This window comes from Carlito syrichta, unplaced genomic scaffold (assembly GCF_000164805.1).
Source record: "Carlito syrichta isolate Samal-C Ts95f unplaced genomic scaffold, Tarsius_syrichta-2.0.1 Scaffold308652, whole genome shotgun sequence".
NCBI classification, from domain to species: domain Eukaryota; kingdom Metazoa; phylum Chordata; class Mammalia; order Primates; family Tarsiidae; genus Carlito; species Carlito syrichta.
Window position 1 is genome coordinate 300,702 of NW_007252748.1, and position 14,607 is coordinate 315,308.

The window sequence follows — 14,607 nt, forward strand, 5'->3', positions numbered from 1 at the left end:
GTGAGACTCCAACTCAAAAAAAAAAAAAAAAAGAAAACAAACTATAGAATGAGGCAGGTTAGTGGAAACATTGACCTCTTAGGGATCAATTTCAGTAACAGCAATTGTAATAATCTGGGGTGATAGTGGCTTGAACCAGAGTAACAGTGATGGAGGTGACTGGATTCTGGATCTATACTAAAGACAGAACCAACAGCACTTTCTGGTGATAACATGAGACAGCAGAGACAAAAAACACTCCAGCATTTTTATCATCAACAACCTGAGGCATGGAGTTGCCACTGACTGAGAGGGGGAAGACTATGGTGGGGGGAGTTTGAGGGAAAGTGTCAGTGTACTACTTCGGACAAGCTAAGTTTCAGATGCCCATGAGACATTCAAATAGAGACATCAAGAAATAACTGGGTATGCAAGTCCAGTGCCGAGTAGAGGTAAGGACTGGAGATGTAAATTTGACATGGAGATGTAAATTTGACATAATCAACATGGAGATAGTGCTTAAAGCCAGCAGACTGGATGCCTAGGAAACATAGCAAGACCTCATCTTTACAAAAAATTTAAAAAGTCAGGTGTGGTGGCATGGACCTGTAATCCCAGCATTTTGGGAGGCAGAGGTGAGCAGCCTGGGTAACATGGTAAGACTTCGTCTCTACAATAAATTAAAAAAAAAAAATTAAGGCCAGGCATAGTGGTTCAATCCTATAATCCCAGCACTTGGAGAGGCCAATGTGAGAGGATTGCCTGAGCTCAGGGGTTTGAGACCAGCCTGGGCAACTTGGTGTCTCTACAATAAATCAAAAAATAAGCCAGGTGTGGTAACACACACCTGTAGTTCCAGACTACTTGGAAAGCTGAGGTTGAAGGATTGCCTAAGCGCAGCAGGTCAAGATTGCGGTGGCTGTGAGCATGCCACTACACTCCAGCCTGGGCAACAGAGTGAGACTCCAACTAAAAAAAAAAAAATTAGCTAGACGTGGTGGTGTACACACCTGTAGTTCCAACTACTGGGAAGGCTGAGGCAGAAGGATCGCTTGAGCCCAGCAGATTGAGGATATGGTGTCCATGAGTATGCACAGCACTCCAGCCTGGGTGACAGTGAGACTCCGACTCAAAAAATAAAATAAAATAAAATAAATACAAAAATTATAAAAAATAGATGTGGTGGCACACGTCTGTGTCCCAACTACTCAGGAGACTGAGGTGAAAGGATCACCTGAGCCCAGGAGGTCAAGGCTATAGTGAGTCGTAATCTTGTCACTGCACTCCAAACTGGACAACAGAGTAAAACGCTGACTAAAAAAAAAAAATTAAAATTAAAAAAATAAAAACATAAGATCCAGAAGGAGAAAAGCATTATTTGCACAGACCAAGCATCAACTGGGGTTCCATGTGCAGTTTTAGGCACCACATCTCAAAGGAATAACCAGAAAGCATTACCCAGGACGCGCAGGGCTTTCCAAGCCCACTCAGTTCAAGCTACTTTCCCTACCGCTCCATTTGGAAGTACCACGGTTAGCAGCTTCCTCCATGATGCCAATCAAGTGTCTCTTCGCTGCCCTCATCTTATGGGAGCTCTCATAGCAGCTAACCCAACTGACCACTCCCTCCTCCTTGAAACACTTGCATCCACAAGGTACACATTTCTGACTCTCCCCTAAAGGCAGTGCCTACTTCCCTTTCTTTGCAGGGTTCCCTCCTCTTCTTGAATGATAAATGTTAGATAGCCTCAGCCCAGTTTTGTTCAGTCTCTCATAGATCCAGACAACAATAGTGAACCCTCCTGCATTCTCCACACTGTGTACGCCACCGTTTATGACTCAACACTTCCCCTTGGTATTTATCAGAACTTCAAACCTTCAGTATCAAAAATGAACCTTTTGATTGTTTGTGCTCACCACCTTCCCTTCCCCATCCTCAATGTGCTCCTCAATTCTTCTCCATCTCAGTTCTCAGTACCACCATGTACCTAGTTGTTTAGACTCAAAATAGAAGAATTATCTTGATTCCTTCCTTTGCTTCACCTCAGTTTCTCTCTAGCACCATCTAATTCATCAGCAAGTTCCATCAGTCCTATCTCCAAAATATCTCCAGAATCCCACCATGTCTTAGCATCTCCCTTGCTACCATCTGAGCCCAGGTCATCAAAGTCATTTACTCAGACCACGTAACTCATCCCTATTCCCACACTCCCCAACTAGTCATTTGCCCCAGAGAGGCCCACTTTAGGAGGCCAAGGTGGGAGGTGTGAGTCCAGGAGTTCAAGATCAGCCTGGGAAACATAGCGAGATCCTATCTCTACAAAAAAAATAATAAAATAACAATTAGCTAAGCATTGTGATGCATGCCTGTAGTCCAGCTACTTGGGAGGCTGAAGAGGAAGGGCTGCTTGAGTCCAGATCAAGGCTGCAGTGAGCTGTGATCCAGCCACTGCACTCCAGTCTGGGCAACAGAGTAAGACAGTGTCTTCCAAAAGCACTAAGAATAAAACCCGAACTTCTGGCCTAGCGTGGTGGCTCACGCCTGTAATCTCTCAGCACTTTGGGAGGCAGAGGTGAGAGGATTGCCTGAGCCTAGGGATTCGAGATCAGCCTGGGCATCATGGCAAGACCTCGTCTCTACAATAAATCAAAAAATTAGCGGGGCATGGTGATTACACTGCAGTTTCAACTACTTGGAAGGCCGAGGCAGAAGGATCGCCTGAGCCCAGCAGGTAGAGGCTGCGGTGGCTGTAGCATGCCACTACACTCCAATCTGGAAAGCAAAAAAAAAAAAAAAAAAATTCCACTGTCTGACTCAAAAAAAAATCCACTGTCTCCTACACCATAAATCCTGCAGATGCAAAGTCCGCACCTCTTATTCACTGCTGTATCCCTGGCACATGACAGGAACTCAACAAACAGCTCAGGAGCAGGCATGAAAATAGGGAGGGCGTCAATACGGAGGACAGAAATCTGTTCACGTTTTCCTCCTCGGTGTGACAGCGATTGTGAACATCCACACAAGCCCAAAGGGACACGTCCTCTGCGCCAGAGAACTTTACAAAAGTTCTAGCAAAGTTCATCGGTCCTGATCACCCCTCGGTCCAGCTTCTTGCGCGGTGACAGTAGTGTCCTGGTCCACTCTGGGCCTCTCCGCGTCGGTCAGGGTCCAGCTAAAACAAAGGCCAGGGCCAGACGGGCGGCGGCCCCACGAGGAGGATCCGAAGAATCCTAAAGCGAGGGGACCTGGAAGTGACTCACCTCAGGAAGTGATTTGCCGCAGCTGAGACTGTAAATCTTCACCTCGTTGAGGCTGGAGACCTGCATGGCGGCGCCGAGGGACGGAGAACCCTGTGCTGGGCCAGGTTAGCCTTCCACCCGAGCACTCCAGCTTCCGAATCCCTGGGCCTCCGTCGCGCGTCCGCAGCATGCGGCCACTGGCGGCTGATGATGACGCACTTCCGGGAGCCGGGACGTGAGTTTCCGGAAGTGGGGCGGTGGCGGAACCTGAAAAAGGTAGCGAGCTGGCGCGGACTGGTGAGGTTCGAGCGTGGACGCGGGGACTGGCGGCGATCTTCCTCCTCTCGGCATCCCTAGTGGCAGGAGGTAGTCTTCGGGTCGCTGCCCAGGCTGAAATGTCGCAGTCCCAAGTAGGAAGAAGCGGTTCAGCGACTGAACATAGCGAGCAAAGGCAGCCAGGATGCGATGTTTTAATTCCTGTATATCTGCGTGGAAGTGTGTGTGTGTGTGTGTTTTAATTCCTGTATATCTGCGAGTGTGTGTGCGTGTGTCTTAATTCCTGTATATCTGCGAGTGTGTGTGTGTGTCTTAATTCCTGTATATCTGCGACTTTGCATTAGAAGTAATTGCTCTTAAACATTGGTGTATCAAAAGTATGTTATATTCGTCTGAATTTGTTTTCATCCACCTGTGAGGGAATTTTTTTTCTAAAGCAACTAAATAGAAAAAGAAGAGGCGGCGCCTACAATCCAAGCACTTTGGGAGGCCGAGATGAGAGTATTGCCTGAGCCCACGGGTTCAAGACCAGCCTGGGCAACTTGGCGAGACCTAGTCTCTACAATAATAATAATAAAAAAAAATTAGTTGGGCCTAGTGACGCTCGCTTGTGGTTCCAGCGATTTGGAAGACTGAGGCGGAAGGATCGCCTGAGCCCAGCAGATTGAGGCTGCGGTGGCCGTGAGCATGCCATTGCGCTCCAGTCTGGATGACAGAGCAACACCCCTACTCAAAAAGAAAAAGAAATGGAAAGCCAGGCCCGGTGGCTCACGCCTGTAATTCCAGCACTTTGGGAGGCTGAGGAGTTGGAGATCAGCCTAGGCAACAAAGCGAGACCCGGTCCCTATTTTTAAAAAAAGTAAAAGAAGGGCTGGCGGTCTGGGAAGAAGTGGGTTTGAACCTGACATCTTTTGAGATGTGTGTGACAGTAATTACAGACAGTCCTCACATAATCGTTTTCAGAAAGTTTTCTCAAACTTTCTGTAGATCGTCCAGTTACATAGCTCTCCTGTTGTGTAATCTGAGGACTTGAGATTTTGGTTTTTTGTGTGTTTTTTTTTAATCCGAACCTCACTCTGTCGCGCAGGCTGGAGTGCACTAGCTTGCTCACAGCCACCACAGCCTCGACCTGCCTGACTTGGGATCCTTCTGCCTCTGCCTTCCAAGTAGGTGCACGCCACCATGCCCGGCTGATTTTTTGATTTCTTATAGAGACAAAGTCTTGCCAAGTTACTCAGGCTGGTCTTGAACACCTGGGCTGAGACAATCCTATCCTCTCTGCCTCCCGAGATGCTGGGATTATAGGCATGAGCCACTGTGCCCTCCCGGCTGAGAATTCTTGATTTAGCTAGTTGAAAATTATCAGGAAAAAGTGTAGACTAATGTTCAATCACGTGAGTCCTTTTGAAATTGAAACATAGTACTCATTTTCCTACTAAGCAGTGCTTGAATTCTTTCAAATCATAGATTGGAGAAAGGTGCTAATTAAATGCCCTGTGCAGGCCGGACACGGTGACTCATGCCTATAATCCCAGCACTTTGGGAACCCACGGGTTCAAGACCAACCTGGGCAACTTGGCGAGACCTCATCTCTACAGTAAATCAAAAAATTATCTGGGCGTGGTGGCACGTGCCTGTAATTTCAACTACTTGGAAGGCTGAGGTGGAATGATCATCTAAGCCCAGCAGATCAAGACTAGTGGCCGTGAGCGTGCCACTGCACTCCAGCCTGGGCAACAGAGTGAGACTCCAACTCAAAAAATAGGACTAGGCCTAGTGACTCACTCTTATAATTCCAGCACTTTGGGAGGGTTGTCTCTGATCCCAGGAGTTTGAGACCAGCGTGGGCAACAGAGAGAGACCCTATAGCTACCAAAAAAAAAATTTTTTTAATAAGCCAGGTATGGTGGTGCATACCTGTAGTCCCAGCTATTCAGGAGACTTGAGCCCAGGAGTTCGAGGCTGCATTGTGTGCTACTGTACTTCAGCCTACGCAACAGTGAGACCCAGTTTTCAAATAATGATAATAATAATAACTTAGTATGTAGTGTCTCAAAAAGGGTTTCAAAAGTCATTTCTTCCAAAATAGAGACTGTTCCAGCCTCTAGACCCCAGTTCCTGCCTATTTGAATGTCACCATGATTGCTTACCAGCCCCCAGACTTGTCTACAACAAAATTCTTCAACTGAAGTCTCCATATTATATATGCTCTTTTTCTTAGTTAATAGCATTACTGTCTTTTCAATCACCTAGACTAGAACTGTGAGTCATCTTTAACCCATTCCTGTCTCTATTCTCACATTCAGTATTGAAACCTTGACATTTTAAATTATGAATATTTCTTTAGAACTGTGTGGGCCAGGCACAGTGGCTCATACCTGTAATCCCAGCACTTCAGGAGGCAGAGGTGAGAGGACTGCCCAAGGCCAGGGGTTCGAGACCAGCCTGGGCAGCTTGGCAAGACCTTGTTTCTAAAATAAATAAATAAAAATTAGCCGGGCACGGTGGCACACGCCTGTAGTTCCAGCTACTTGGAAGGCTGAAGCAAAAGGATTCCCTGAGGCCAGCAGGTCGAGGCTGTGGTGGCCATGAGTGTGCCACTGCCCTCCTGGGCAGCAGAGTGAGACTCCGACTCAGAAGAATAAATAAGTAAACTCAGTGTGGCCAGGCACGGTGGTTCACACCTGTAACCCCAGCACTTTGGGAGGCCAAGGTGAGAGGATTGCTTGAACTCAGGAGTTCAAGACCAACCTAAACAACATAGCAAGACCTCATCTCTATAAAAAAAATTAAGAAAAAACCTCCATCTGTTTTCATTTCTTCCCAACTGATCTTCCTATATCTCCTTTGATTTCATGCAAAGTCCTTTTACTGCCTTACTTTCTATCATTTCACTCTCTTATCAAAAAAACATTGGAAACCCCCAGATTCTAACACCACACCACACCTGAATTAGGCTGAAAGTTCTGGACTGCATGTTGTTTGTAGTATCTATCCTTCCTACCCAGAACCAAAATGGTGCCTGGCCTTTCTTAGGCTTTGCTGCATACTTACATACTTGCTGTAACTAAATACATTCCTAAACTCTGTCCTCAAATTCAAAATCCTCCATGAATGAATTTTTAATATTCTGCACTGGGTATAGTTAAGAAAAACAGACCCAGCATGATGGCTCATTCCTGTAATCCCAGCACTTTGGGAGGCCAAGGCGGGAGAGTTGCCTGACTCCAGGCATTCCAGACCAGCCTGGGCAACATAGCAGACCCCCATCTCTACAAAAAGAAAAAAATTAGCCAGTCGTAGTGGTACACACTTGTAGTCCTAGCAACTTGGGAAGCTGAGGTGGGAGAATTTCTTGAACCCAGGAGTTCGAGACTACAGTAAGCCATGATGGTGCTACCTCACTCCAGCAAGACTCCATCTCAGAAAGAAAGAGAGAGAGAACAAATTATAAATGTTATCAGGAAAGGCAGCAGTGCATGCTACTCAAGAGGCTGAGATGGGAGGATCACTTGAGCCCAGGAGTTCTGGGCTGTAGTGCTCTATGCCAGTGGTGTATCCACACTAAGTTCAACTAAAATATGGCAGCTCTCTGGGAGAAGGGACCACCCTGTTACCACCTGAGGAGGGGTGAACTGGCCCAGGTCAGAAATGGAGCAGGTCAAAACTCCCATTCTGATCAGTAGTGGGATTGCACCTGTGAATAGCCACTGCACTCCAACCTGGACAACATAGCAAGAACCTGTCTCTTAAAAAAAAAAAAAAAAAATTACAGCCTCTGTAGCCAGACTAACAGAGAAATGGCAATCAAATCCTGATTGACATTTTTAGTTGAATGACCTTAGCTAAGTTACCTAACCTCTCTGCCGGTGCAAAATGGAGATAACAATAGTATCCACGGTAGAGTTACAAGAATGAAATACATTTAACTGGGTGGGTGTCTCACACCTGTAATCCCAGCACTTTGGGAGGCAGAGGTGAGAAAATTGCCTAAGTCCAGGGGTTCAAGACCAGCCTGGGCAACTTGGTTAGACTTCGTCTCTACAATAAATCAAAAAATTAGCCAGGCATGGTGGTGTGCACCTGTCATCCCAGCTACTTGGAAGGCTGAGGCGGAAGGATCACCTGAGCCCAGCAGGTCGAGGCTGTGGTGACCGTGAGCATGACACTGCACTCCAGCCTGGGCGACAGAATGAGACTCCAACTAAAAACAACAACAACAACAGCAACAAAAAAAACACCTCATTGACTATAAAATACTTAAGTGCTTGCAAGTGTTATGCACATATGTAAGATTTATAGGATACCCAACTCCTACCCTTGATGACCCCTGGCCATTGTGCCTTACTTTATCCAATCTTATTTCCCAGTGACCCTAGACCAGGCTTCTGCTCTGTTAGTGCTGGCATCATTATTTTAGGTTTAAATCTTGACCTGTGCTGATCTGGACTCTACAATGCCCTCCCCATCTTCCTTAGTCAAATCCCACCTGCTCTTCAAAACTTGCCTTTGGAGTATTTTGCTCATTCTCCTATGCTCCCACTGTATGGTATAAATACCTTTGTAGCAGTTACGTCTCCTTTGGGCTGGTACATTTTTATTATTTAAATACACAGTAATTAAAAACACCCAGAAAATGTAATAATCATGAACTGGAATGTAATGCTACATGAGATGTCTGTGCTTACAGGCTCCTTCAGGCACTATGGTTTCTGTAAGTCACAAAATCACCTTAAGGCTAATTAAAATGTCTTTTTTTTGTTGTTTTTTTTTAGTTGGAGTCTCACTCTGCCACAGGCTGGAGGGCAGTGGCACACTGCCAGTCACCGCAGCCTCGACCTGCTGGGCTTAAGCGATCCTTCTGCCTCAATCTTCCAAGTAGCTGGAACTACAGGCACACGCCACAATGCCTGGCTAATTTTTTAGTTTATTGTGGAGATGAGGTCTCACCAAGTTGCCCTGGCTGGTCTCGAACCCATGGGCTCAGGCAATCCTCTCACCTCGGCCTCCCAAAGTGCTGGGATTATAGGCATGAGCCACCGCACCTGGCTAAAATGTCATTTTTAAAGATTCCATAAAGGCCAGGTGCAGTGGCTTACATCTATAATCTCAGCACTTTGGAAGGCCAAGGCAGGAGAATCACTTGTGGTCAGGAGTTTTTTTTGTTTTATTTTTGAGTTGGAGGCTTACAGTCACCCAGGCTGGAGCACAGTGGCACACTCATGATCACCGCAGCCTCAACCTGCTATGTTCAGACAGTCCTTCCACCTCAGCCTTCCAAGTAGGTGGAACTACAGGCGTGTGCCACCTTACCTGGCTTATTTTTTTATTTATTGTAGAGACGAGGTCTCACCAAGTTGCCCAGGCTATTCTCAAATCTCTGGACTCAGGCAATCCTCTCGCCTCAGCCTCCTAAAATGCTGGGATGACAGCTCCCTCTAGACTTAATGGCAGCATTGGGCCTTACTCATTTCTGTTTTTTGAGTTGGGGTCTCACTTTGTCACCTAGGCTGGAATGCAGTGGAGTGATTCCAGCTCACCATAGCCTCAGCCTCCTGGGCTTAAGTGATCCTCCTGCCTCAGCCTCCCAAATAGCTGGGACTACAGGTGTATGCAGCCATATCTGGCTAATTTTTTCTTTTTTGTGGAGACAAAGTCTCACTATGCTGCCCAGGCTGGTCGCAAACTATGGGGCTCAAGCAGTCCTCCTGCCTCAGCTTCCCAACGTGCTGGGATCTGCAGGCATGAGCCACTGTGCCCAGCCTTTACCTTATTTATTTCTGTGTGCCCTATGCCCGACCCAGTATCTGGGATATAGGATACACTTAATACGTATCCTATTTATTTTTCTTGAGAAAAATAAATCAATTAATTGATTACTTCTTGTCTTAGGCCATTCCAGCTGCTATAACAAAATACCTTAGACTAGGTAATTTATAAACAACAGACATTTATTTCTCACAGCTCTGGGGGCCAGAAAGTCCACGATCAAGGCACCCATAGATTCTAGTGTTTGTTAAGGGTCTACTTCCTTCATAGACATCGTCTCACTGAACCCCACATGATGGAAGGGACAATGGGCTCCCTACAGTTAAGTATTCTTTATCTGAAATGCTTAGAACCAGAAGTGTTTTGGATTTGGAATTTTGTCCAGTTTTGGAGTATTTGCATCATACTTACTGGTTGAGTATCCCTAACTCAAAAATTAAGAACCCCAACATATTCCCCTGAGCATTTCCTTTGAGCTTCATGTTGGTGCTCAAACAGTGTCAGATATTGGAGCGTTTGAGAGAACTTCCAATTTCTGGGTTTTGGATTAGGCATACTCAACCTATATTTTACAAGGGCATGAATCCCTTGAGCTCTGCCCTTAAGACCTAAACATCTCCCAAAGGTTCCACCCCCAATATCGTTACCTTGAGGTTGAGATTTCAGCATATGAATTTTGGAGGAAGCATAGCACTCCTCATTCTAACCCAAAGTCCTAATTCTTTGTTCCACACATTTTGACCTTTGGTGATATTAACAGCAACATAGCTCAGTGCAGATCACTCTTTATTGTTTCAAACACGTCCACCTATACATCTTGTCTCTCCAACAAAAGTGTCACAGCTTAAAGTCAGAAACCACACACAAGAGAACATGGTGTTTTCTTTGAGATTAAAATGAGGCGTACTCGGTCTTCAGTGCCAGAACAGCTCCCACCCCACAATCGCTGGCCTGAAGGTTTGACCTACTCACTCTCAAGTTGCTTTCCACTGAAGACGGAGCTACAAGACAGGGTGCAGGCACAGCTGCTTCAGGGTTTCTAGTACCATGGCTGACACAGCATACAGCCCCGCTACCTAATAATGAACCTGAATGTAATGCTGTATTAGATGCCTACGCACAGAGCTATGAACACAGACTGCAGAATCAGACTGCCTTGGTCCAAACTCTGGCTCTACCGCTTGTTACCTTTGTAGAGCCTGTAGTTAACTTAACCCTTTCTGCCTCTTGTTTCCTCATTTGTAAAATGAGAATAATAATAGTATCTACTGGCTGGGCACCGTGGCTCATGCCTGTAATCTCAGCACTTGTGGGGGACCGAGGTGGTAGGATCACTTGAGCCCAGGAGTTCAAGGCCAGCTTGGGCAGCATAGCAAGATCTGATCTCTACGACAACAACAACAAAAAAATCCGGGTATGGTGGTGCATGCCTGTAGCCCCAGCTACTCTGGAGGTACATTTTATAGAGAGTGGACGTTTAGATTCCATAAAATATAGTGCATATAAATAACTTAGGGTAGTGTTTTACACAGTTAGCCCTACTTACTAGAAAACTAAAACATTGGGCAACCCGCTCGGGTCCCATCCTACTGTGGAAGCTTTTCTGTCCTCTCAATAAATCCTGCTTTTGAAAAAAAAAAAAAAAGAAAACTAAAACATTTAAAACTGTTCAAAAAAAACTAGCTAAGTTATAATACTGAATGATCTATCACAGAAACAAAGAACTGAGTATCACATGTTCTCACTCATAAGCAGACCTTGAACAATTATTGTAATATTATAAGAAAAGGATTGGCCATAGCGGGAAACTGCCTGGGTCAGGGTGGGGGAAGGAGGGATTGGTAGTAGTGGGAATTTGCTGGGGAAGAGGGGAGCACATCTCATCAGCAAGGGTACTTGCATAATGAACATTTGTATACCTAACACTGATTTGTACCCCACTTCTTTAAAACTAAAAATAGGCTGGGCTCAGTGGCTCAAGCCTATAATCCCACAGGTTCGAGACCAGCCTGGGCAACATGGTGAGACCCCCCATCTCTACAATAAATCAAAAAATTAGCTGGGCGTGATAGCGCGTGCCTATAGTTTCTGCTACTTGGAAGGCTGAGGTGGAAGGATCCTGAGCCCAGCAGGTTGAGGCTGCAGTGGCCAGGAGCATTCCACTGCACTCCAGCCTGGGCGGCAGAGTAAAACTACAACTCAAAAAAAAAAAAGATTAAAAAAATAATAATAAAAACTAGCTAAGTTATGGATTCCAACCAACTAGCCTTAAATGTTCTGGATTAGTTGCCAATCCAAAACGTTCAAGATGCCTTTTTCAAATCTTTTCTTTTTTTTTTGGTCAGAGTCTCACTCTGTTGCCCAGGCTAGAGTGCATGGCACACTCACCTCCACTGCTGCCTCAACCTGCTGGGTTCAGGCAATCCTTCCGCCTCAGCCTTCCAAGTAGCTAGAACAACAGGTATGCACCACCACACCCAGCTAATAGATTTTTAAAATTTATTGTAGAGATGAGGTCTCGCCATGTTACCCAGACTGGTCTTGAACCCTGGGCTCAGGCAATCCTCTCGCCTCCGCCTACAAAGTGCTGGGATCACAGTCGTGAGCCACCACACCCAGCTATTTTCTCATTCTTTACCTCCATGGCCAATGGGTCTCCAAGTCCTTTGGTTCTATCTTTCAAATATCAGATTCCTTCTCTGCTTCTGCTGCTTCAGGAGTTTGGGCCTCGCCTTCTCCAATCTGACCCACTGCAGTTCCTCTTTCTGGTCTCCCTGCTTCAAATCTGTCTCCCACAAGAGACAACATCATCTAACAGGCAAATCTGATCATGGTACATCATACAAAAATTCTTCAATCCTCTCTAAGCCAAAAAGACACCTCTGAACACCTTTGTGGGCTCTGGACCTATCGGCACCTGGCCCCTCCTTCCTTTCCCAGCCACAGTGTCTGCAGCTACTGCCTCTCCCCTGCCACTGATTCACAACTCTCTGAAAATCCTGGGTTACTCACAGCCTGAAGTATGCGAGGCCCTCTCAGCTCCTTCTTTTTTAAAATTAAACAAGTCCTGCCGGGCTCGGTGGCTCAGCCTATAATCTCGCGCTTTGGGAGACCGAGGTGAGTGGATTGCCTGAGCCCACGGGTTTGAGACCCACCTGGGCAAATTGTGCGAGACCTTATCTCTACAATAAATCAAAAATTAGCTGGGCGTGGTAGTGCGTGCCTGTAATTCCAGCTACTTGGAAGGCTGAGGCAGAAGGATCACCTGAGCCCAGCAGGTCGAGGCTGCAGTGGCCGGGAGCCCAGAGTGAGACTCCAACTCAAAAAAAAAAATTAAACAAGTCCTAAGTATTTGTATTTATTTATTTTAGAGACAGGATCTTGCTATGTTGTCCAGGATGGTCTCTAACTTCTGGGCTCTAATTCTCCTGCCTCAACCTCTCAAGTAACTGGGATTACAGATGTACACTACTGCACACAGCTCTTACAAATTTCCTTGATATCTAAAATGAGTTCAAAAAAAGAAGGTTTTTTACTTAAAAAAAAATTAAGTCAACAGTGAGAGTCTGGGTTTTTTTTTTTTACTTGCAAGTTTGAACACCACTCAAGTTCATTAATACTCTCTTATACTGTAAGTTTTATTTACTTATCTGTGTTCTCATAGATTCCCAAACTGTAAGATATATCATCAGATCTCTGACACTTCAAAAATGCCTCACCCCTGTAGATGATCCATGAATATATGTTGAGTGAATTAATAATACGAGCCAGGCATTGTGACTCACACCTGTAATTCCAGCATTTTGGGAGGCCAAGACAGGGAGGATTGTTTGAGCCCAGGGGTTTTGAGACCAGCCTGGGAAACTAGGTGAGTCTCTACAATATCATCTCTATAATAAATAAAAAATATTAGCAGGCAACACTTTGAGAGGCTAAGGCGAGAGCATTGCCTGAGCCCAAGGTCTTAAGACCAGCCTGGGAAAATTGGCGAGACTTCATTTCTACAATAAATCAAAAAATTAGCCGGGTGTGGTGGTACATGCCTGTATTTCCAGCTACTTGGAAGACTGAGGTGGAAGGATCACCTGAGCCCAACAGGTCGAGGCTACAGTGGCCGTGAGCATGTCCCTGCACTACAGCCTGGGCAACAGAGTGAGACTCCAATTCAAAAAAAAACAAGCAATAAATTAAAAAATTAGCAGGACATGGTAAAGCATGCCTGTAGTCCAGCCACTTGGAAGGCTGAGGCAGAAGGATTGTAGGTCGAGGCCATGGTAGCCATGAATGTGCCACTGCACTCCAGCCTGGGCTACAAAGTAAGACGCTGACTCAAATAATAATAACAACAACAATAATAATAAATAATAATTTGTTGATTGATTGTAGAGACAAGGTCGTGCCAAGTTGCCTAGGCTGGTCTCGATCCTCTGGACTTAGTTAATCCTCTTGCCTCTGCTTCCCAAAGTGCTGGGATTGCAGGCGTGAGCCACCGCACCCAGTTTGAGAGGTAATATTAATTCTCCAATTTTACAAATGAGAAAAAATGAGACTTAGGTTGACAAATGGAGCTTCTCCATTTCTTCTAGCACCTTCTCCATTTTCTCTCTCTCTCTCTCTCTCTCTTTTTTTTTTTTTTTTTTTTTTGAGTTGGAGTCTCACTCTGTTGCCCAGACTGGAGTGCAGTGGCCACTCCCAGCCACCGCAGCCTCGACCTGCTGGGCCCCGACGATCCTTCCGCCTCAGCCTTCCAAGTAGCCGGAATTACAGGCATGCGCTACCACGCCCAGCTGATTTTTTTTTTTTTTTTTTAATTGTAGGGATGAGGTCTTGCTGCCCAGGCGGGTCTCGAACCCACGGGCTCAGGCAATCCACTCACCTCAGCCTCCCAAAGGCGCGGGATTATAGGCTGAGCCACCGAGCCTGGCTTTTTCTTTTCTTTTCTTTTCTTTTTTTTGAGTTGGAGTCTCACTCTGTTGCCCAGACTGGAGTGCAGTGGCCACTCCCAGCCACCGCAGCCTTGACCTGCTGGGCTCCGACGATCCTTCCACCTCAGCCTTCCAAGTAGGTGGAATTACAGGCATGCGCTACCACGCCCGGCTGATTTTTTGATTTATTGATAGATGAGGTCTCGCTGCCCAGGCGGGTCTCGAGCCCACAGGCTCAGGCAATCCACTCACCTCAGCCTCCCAAAGGCGCGGGATTACAGGCTGAGCCACCGAGCCCGGCTTATTTTATGTTTTTTTAAAAAAATTTTAATTTTAAATATGTGGGTACAGTTCAGAGTAAGTATACATATGTTCATTATGTTGGTACCCTTGTTGATGAGGTGTGCCCCCTCCCTCCC

General features: G+C 45.9%; 1 protein-coding gene across 5 annotated transcripts in view; it reads right to left on the bottom strand.

The window, feature by feature from the left end:
* NOL10 (nucleolar protein 10) overlaps positions 1 to 3,391 on the bottom strand; it is a 128,392-nt gene extending 125,001 nt beyond the window's left edge. For 4 of the 5 annotated variants that reach the window (XM_021716271.1, XM_021716272.1, XM_021716270.1 and 1 more), the window contains exon 1: positions 3,240 to 3,391. Coding sequence is in view for 4 of the 5 variants with exons in the window: in XM_021716272.1 (XP_021571947.1) it covers positions 3,240 to 3,305 (66 nt within the window). In the remaining variant the exon portion in view is untranslated. The remainder of the gene's footprint in view (positions 1 to 3,239) is intronic. The other variant, XM_021716268.1, reaches the window with a different exon arrangement.
* Positions 3,392 to 14,607: the final 11,216 nt, after the last annotated feature.